Source organism: Mycetomoellerius zeteki, unplaced genomic scaffold (assembly GCF_001594055.1).
Source record: "Mycetomoellerius zeteki isolate Tzet28-1 unplaced genomic scaffold, Tzet1.0 scaffold430, whole genome shotgun sequence".
Classification (NCBI taxonomy): domain Eukaryota; kingdom Metazoa; phylum Arthropoda; class Insecta; order Hymenoptera; family Formicidae; genus Mycetomoellerius; species Mycetomoellerius zeteki.
The window spans coordinates 532,891-540,550 of record NW_017257425.1 but is presented as its reverse complement, the minus strand read 5'-3'; the positions used below and the strand labels follow the sequence as shown (position 1 = coordinate 540,550).

At 33.5% G+C, this 7,660-nt stretch overlaps 1 protein-coding gene across 1 annotated transcript in view; it reads left to right on the top strand.

Moving 5' to 3' along the window:
- Positions 1–6,550, top strand: part of phr6-4 ((6-4)-photolyase) — a 20,950-nt gene extending 14,400 nt beyond the window's left edge. The window contains exons 5-11 of the mRNA XM_018454273.1: positions 505–734; positions 1,754–1,921; positions 2,779–2,919; positions 3,448–3,599; positions 5,317–5,519; positions 5,715–5,741; positions 6,062–6,550. Of these exons, the coding sequence (XP_018309775.1) occupies positions 505–734; positions 1,754–1,921; positions 2,779–2,919; positions 3,448–3,599; positions 5,317–5,519; positions 5,715–5,741; positions 6,062–6,207 (1,067 nt within the window). The 3' untranslated portion in view covers positions 6,208–6,550. The remainder of the gene's footprint in view (positions 1–504; positions 735–1,753; positions 1,922–2,778; positions 2,920–3,447; positions 3,600–5,316; positions 5,520–5,714; positions 5,742–6,061) is intronic.
- The last annotated feature ends 1,110 nt before the right edge of the window (positions 6,551–7,660 follow it).

The following is a 7,660-nucleotide window of genomic DNA, read 5'->3' as shown; positions in this document are numbered from 1 at the left end:
TTTACTGCAGCAGCCAATCTTTTTTTCAGTGCAGATATATACCATATGTAATAATGTGTATGTTGGAAAAATAGTCAAAATTTTGAAAAAAATTAATTTTTTGCTATAAATTATTTATTTATTAAAATGCCTTTAAATTGAGTTAAAAAAATTTGTTTAAACATAGTTTCATTAAAATCAGGTCTGAAGGGGTTAAAAGGAAAACAAAAATAAGCATGCTATTAAATTTAATTCTGCTGAAGGTATAGCTTAATAAATTAGAATTTTCTGGTTTTATAATTCTAGTCGGGATAATCAGAATTCTAATTGATATGAATCTTCTGGTTCGTTCATTTTCAATCAGAAATTTCGCTGCACGAATCTTCAGAAATGAGAGAATGAAGATAATAAAATATCGAGTACAGGAACAGATAATAAAATCCCGAGTCGTGTTGCTAACCGAGAAATTATTCGATGGGAATATAACTTTTTCTATACAAACTCCCCGGTTTTTTCTGATTATAGGCTTCGATACGGAAAGTCTGCTGCCACCGGTGTGGGTCGGTGGTGAAAGCGAGGCCCTGGCTAGGCTCGAACGTCACCTCGAGAGGAAGGCATGGGTAGCGAGCTTCGGCAGACCGAAAATGACACCTCAATCCTTATTACCGAGTCAGACTGGGCTCTCACCTTATCTAAGATTCGGTTGTCTCAGTACGCGGTTGTTTTATTATCAACTCACCGATCTATACAAAAAGGTACGAGATGTTTTTCCACGAGCGGAATTGTTCATGAAAATGACGATGCGAGATGTATCTATCGCGCACAAAATTTATCGCGGAAACTTCTCGCAAGTTTCTCCTCTTCTTCTCCTTTTCGCCCGGAAATTTCGCGGTAATAATTAAATGAAACTTCGGGGAGGCGTTAATTGCGCCGCGAGATTTTTATTTCTACAAAAAGTCGCGAAAGCTGTTCCGTACAAGTTCGTGATTATGAGAGTATAATGTTCTCATTGTTTCTTAGTGAATATTATATACAGTGAGTGTAAAAAATATACAGTAGATATCTAAAAAGAACTTTTTTTGAAATATCTCCTCTATATTTTTTTATTTTTAAAAAGTAAACATTAATTAGCAATTTATTAAGAAAGAATAAAATATTGTAGTCTCTAAAACTTTTATAGTGAGATTTATTCTAAAGAATGAAATCTCACTTTTAAAGATTGAAAATTGAGCTACTCTTTTTTTTATGATTGGCTCAATTTTCACCCTTTAGAGTGAAATTCCATTCCAAAAAATTTAGAGAGTATATTTTTAAAAATTATTTTATATAAAAAGATGTATAATAATTAAAATACATTATCTTATTAAATAAAAATGAAAAATTGCATTATTTGGACACAAAAAATATTCGTACAGTCGAGAAATTTATTTCTAATTGTAAGATTTGAACACGATTATTTTCGCGAAGCTCTTTTGTTTATTTAGGACAAAATATACTTAATGTTAATAAATTGTTAATTAATGTTTATTTTCTACATAAATATATAATGTTTTTTTATAAATGTATGAATATTTTTTGCATTTACTGTACTATAAACAATGAAATTTTTCATCTGTTGTAGCCTATCCTTTGTCTTAAAACAACTACCTTTTACCTTTATCATTTTATCAATTGACTTCGCCTTTTGATAATTTTAGAAATGAATGATTAGCTCAGCCTGCTTATTAATACTGTTATAATACTGTTTATTATTTTTTCAATAATATTGTTTCAGATAAAGAAAGCGGTGCCGCCGTTGTCGTTGCACGGACAACTTCTTTGGCGCGAATTCTTTTACTGTGCAGCGACGAAGAATCCGAATTTCGACAAAATGCAGGGCAATCCGATTTGCGTGCAGATACCGTGGGACAAGAACGTGGAGGCACTCGCAAAGTGGGCGAACGTGAGTGATATTTTGCACACAGACAGAGGCCAATTTGCTCCGTTATTTTACTCGTATTACAATGCGATTAAATAAAAAAATCTAACAATAAAAAAAGTACAATATTACAATAATTACCATATTTTTAATTCTATGAATTTATGAGAGTAAATATATATAAATATATATATATACATATATATATACACGAAAAATATTTGTGCAGCCCATTGGTAAAAGTCAATCGTTATTTCCACTTGAAATTTTTTTTTGGTGAGAGCAAAAAAATTTATATATAATTTTTACTATCGAAACTATCGATAAAAAATTTTTTTCAATTACGAAAAATTCAATTTTTACTAACAAAACATGTATAATATGGCATGGAGAAATATATAATTTCTGGTTACACTAAAATAGAATGCACTAGACTAGCTTTGCGACTGAAAAATTTATAATATGATTGATGGATATAACCGCACTTGCAACACTACCCTGGCGAAAATGAGAATCGTAAGTCGAATGCAAGGGGAGAATAACAGAAGCGTAAACGAAATTTCTAAGAGGCAAAGATCGAAACAAGTTACGTCTCCTTGTTTCAATTTTTGTCTCCTAGAAACTTCGTTTACGCTTCTATTACTCTCATTTTACATTCGACTTACGCTCTGATTTTTGTTTTCACCACGGGTTTGGGAACTTCATTTATTTTGCACTTTTTTTCCTATAACGGCAGGACATTTATTTCTTTTGTACTTAGATCCACTTTTCTCCCTTAATTTTAAGAATTTATAATTATTTTAATACATTTTAAAAATATTCAATCCGCGACCAAGGAACTTTTGCTTTTATAACGGTAATAAACTTTTCGTCTGTTCCAGGGTCAGACGGGATTTCCATGGATTGATGCAATCATGACGCAGTTACGGGAAGAGGGTTGGATACATCATCTGGCCAGACACGCGGTGGCTTGCTTCTTGACCAGGGGCGACCTTTGGATCTCATGGGAGGAAGGAATGAAGGTAAAATGTCACGGCATGCCTGGCATTTCAATCGACACGCGTTGAATTATTCTCTCTCTATTTCCCTTATTCGTTTGTTCTTATCATTAATATACAGACTTCGTAAGAATATTTCTTGTTGCGAGATCCTTTTCTTGGAAATACGTGCGGCGCATCTAATGTAATATATCTCTCCAGTTAAAAAATAAATAAATAAACTATTCGTTCTGCAGAGAATAACTGTACAAATAACTCAGAGCTTATTTTATTCGCTGAAGTAGAAGACAAAGTTAATGAAACGTTTATTTAGTTATGTGTAAAAAGCGTTAAGCGACGTTAAGATACTCTCTAAATTCTTTGGAGTGAACTCTCGCTCTAAAGAGTGGAAATTGAGCCAGTCTTGAAAAAGATTTTACTCTTCAGAGTAATAATTCACTCTAAAAGTTTTAGAGAGCAGATAGATGCTAATATTAAATAAATTCGAAATTATATTCGCTGATTTACTAGCTATTTTACTATTTCACATTGGATCTAATGTCTTCCTTTGAGGTGTTCGACGAGCTTCTCTTAGACGCCGATTGGTCCGTCAATGCCGGCATGTGGATGTGGTTATCGTGTAGTTCGTTTTTCCAACAATTTTTCCACTGCTACTGTCCCGTACGATTCGGCAGGAAAGCGGATCCGAACGGCGACTATATCAGGTAATCGATTAAAAAAGTATTTTTTTAAATTGTTTTAAAAAAACCGCGAGAGCGCGATGTGATGCGTGATAAATTCCAGAAAAAATTTCGACTGGCGCGTTTATCAATGTTTTTTCCATCCGAAATAACATTTACGCTAACGATCGCGTGCACGATGGTATTGGTACAGTGATTAACGCTCACGCGATGGGCAGATTAATGGAAATTTTAATCTTGATTGATCTTAATTTGTAACGTATCAGGCGTTAATCTGAGCGAGACGAAATTCAGCCGCAAGATAGATGGAACATTAAACAGCTTAGCTCCATTAAAGCTTAATCGTGCAAAAGATTATTGTGACGAAACGATGATTGACACAACGTTCAGAAAACTAATTCACATTCCACTGGGATCCAATTGGCCATATAATTAGTGGATCCTATAATCATTGTAATAAACCATATAATTAGTAGTACTAATTGTATGAAAAATTAGATCCCGGTGAAATAAGTTAGTTACTAATGACGTATATATTATATGGACCAAGTATTCCCATGTTTTTCAATGGTGGATGAAGCCGGAAATTGGCAATTTAAATGGTCGTTAAGCATCCGTGCTATCTCACTTTATCTCACACCTGCAACTGTCAAGAACTGACAAAGCATTCCTCTCTCTCGTGATAGAAAGAAACGTAATGGATGCACAGACCCTATAATGCGTCGTCTACAATACACGGAGTAAAAAGTAAGAGTAAGAAATTGAGCGATCACAGTCGATTATTCTTCTCACATTCGACTGTGATTGGTCAATTTTTTATTCTTACTTTTTACTCCATGCATGTATTGTAGATTAAACTGCCATCTTCCGGTTTCAAACTACGGACCAATGTTTGGTTTATGTATATATGTCGTTGGTCTTTACATATAATGTAGCTTGTAATATGGTAAAAAAAAGATATCGTAGACACAAGGCTCAATAATGGATGACTTTTAAGCTATGATGTATTAAAGGTGCTCTATGAGAGGACAAGTTTTATATCTTTTAAGTTTTATATTACACCAATCTTTGATACACAATAAAAAATTATTCATTATTAAGTCTTGTATCTATGACTTTTTTGTTCACACATTATAAGCAACATCATGTATGTGAAAACTAAGTCATTTCCGGGATCCAATTTTCCATATAATTATGCGCGGTTTTTTAGCTAAATTGACAGATCTAAAAATAATTTTATTAAACCATCAAAATAGTTATGTAGGACACTGGTTGCTAAACTGTCAAAACTTTTTGTAACATTTCAAACACATTGCTTATTATGCTTGAGCGTCCTACATAATTATTTTGATAGTTTAACAAAATTACTTTCTCTGTCTAGTTAAATTTTCCGATACTTCAACGAAATCGTTCTTTCCTTGAATATGTAGAGTTTATGTCGCTCATTTACTATACAAGTAAAAAGCGGAGTTATTCGAACTAAGTTTGAATGATTTGAATTATTAAGATTTTATAATTTTAATTTTGAAATGCAATTTTGATTATAGCTGATAATAATTGATTATAGAGAAATAAAAAGATGTAGGTATTTTTAAAGTATATTTTTCTTTTTTCTTTTATTTCCATTTTTTTATAAGCAGTTAAAACATCGAATTTTTGAGTTATGTCCTTGTTGTAGCAAATGAACGATATATAAGGGATTATTGTTTCAAGATAAAATCAATTTTATTCCCACGAGCAGACGTTATCTGCCGGTGTTGAAGAACTTCCCGACCAGGTACATTCACGAACCCTGGAACGCGCCGCTCAGTATACAGCACGCTGCCAAGTGCATCATCGGCAAGGAATATTCGTTGCCGATGGTGAACCACAGCAAGAGCTCGCGCATCAACATCGAGCGGATGAAACAGGTGTACCAGCAGCTGAATAAGTATCGCGGTAACGGTGAGTAAAATTTGTCCGCCCGAGATCAATTTTGCGACACAGTCGAAACTATTTGTTCTCTCGATAGTAGACCGTCGTCGAAAGTTTGGTTCTTTCGGAGTAGTTTTTAATTCCAACCGATTAGAACGCGAATCTCTTTTAGACTCAAGTCGAATTTTTAAAGGGATTGTATTCTAATCAATTTCTTTTTGCTAGGAACCTCATTTAAAGGAGAGAACATTGGTAAGTAAACTAATTTCGATCAATAATTAATAATTCGACCAATTAATTGCATTATAACGTACAGTCTTGGCCATAAATATAAAACACCCTCAATTTATTGCATTTTCTTGGGGGAAAAAAAAATCCACGATAATAAAAGCAAAGGACAACAAAATATCAAAATTTTTATAAAAATAAACATTATTTTTAATAAAATTGTTTTTAATTTATTTTTTGTTAGATATAAAAGGTCAACTTGTGGAGCGTTTCATTTTTTTTCTGCTAGGGCTATAAGATGTTATAGTAAAACGATATTAATAATGCAGTATGCTTTGTGCAAGGCTTGCTGAACACATTATTGGGACCACCAGCGAAGGATGGCGACGAGGAAAAGATGAAGCAGGACTCGCCGAATCGGGAGAACGAGCAGAAAATGGAGACCATCAGCAGTCCCACGCAGCAGCAACAACAGCAGCAGCAACAGTAGCGACAGTCGGTATAGCGATTTGACTAATCTGTTATAATGATGATATTATCCTTTTTATGGATATTTTAAAAGTGACTCGAAAATTCCATATGAATTCTACATCTCTAATTGTTTCAATTAATTCTTAATCGACCGCGAGAAGACCCGTTAATCATGATTGACACAATCGGTGCCTTTTCTTACTTCAACTTTTTCTCAATATTATCGGAAATTGGCTGTCACATTTCATAAATTCCATAAATCATGTCTAATATATATTAATATTATATACATCTAACATTTTTATAATCTTCATACTTTTCTTACATTGGCGGATCTAGAAATGTGAATAAAGGCCATTGACGCGCAAACGAATTTTTTTTTAAGATCAAATATGAAAAAACAGAACGTTAAATTATTATAAAAATGATTATACATTGAAAAAAATATTATTTAAATATATATATAATTTATAAAACGTTTTATTTAAAATTATATTAATACGAAAGGAGAGAATAATGTAATAGAATCTATGTTTTTAATATCTAAGAGTTTCTTAAATTAAAAAATTTTTAGAATATCAAAATTGTGATTAAATATTTCAAAAATATTAAACATACATATATAATATGTAAATAATTTTGTTGCATATTTAAAAAAAAAGATTCCAAGGAGAGGTGGCCTTCCTTCATGAATCCGCCAGTGTTTTCGACTTCAGATGACAATTGTGAAAGGGGGTTAATTGTAAAATCGATATCGGATATTCCGCGAGAAACCGCACTATTTTTTAGACATTTGTAGAAAGGGTAATAAAATGTTTTAGCAGCGGGAGACTTAGCGAGTGTGTTACACTAGCGAACCTAATTTTCGCCTAAGATAGATTACTGTTACAACCTGTATTTTGTCACACAACTTATATATGCAATTTTAACAATGCTTCCCACAACGTATTGATTAACAACCGTACCGTCTAGATTTTTTTATAGCTGTAAATTATGATTGTAAATAAAACGAATAAAACGTATGTTGTAAAGGACATTATCCATCATATGCGTATGTAAATCACGTCGAGATGTCACTTACCTTTCTCTTCACGTCCCTTTCTCCGGATCTCGGAAACCCTTCGCTGCCGTTTCCCGGAGTGTCGCGTATCCTCCGATATGCAGCTTTAGATAGCAGAATAATAGCTCTCGGATAAATGACGGAAAACGTAACGGAGACGCATCGCGAACGTATAATCGCAGTGGAATGAACTTCGGTCGACTTGACAAAATGAACATTTAATGGTCTATCTGTCACACTTTGCGCTTTTAATGGCACCTCAATCCGGAGATCCTCGATGCAGCTCGACGGGTGCCGCCTTTCTGCTACAAAAAGTTGATAACACGTTTTGCTCACGGCTATTGTATATCACTATTGCCCACGCGCTTAAACGCTATAGACTGAAGCTCGAATGCTCTCGCTCGTTTCGTCT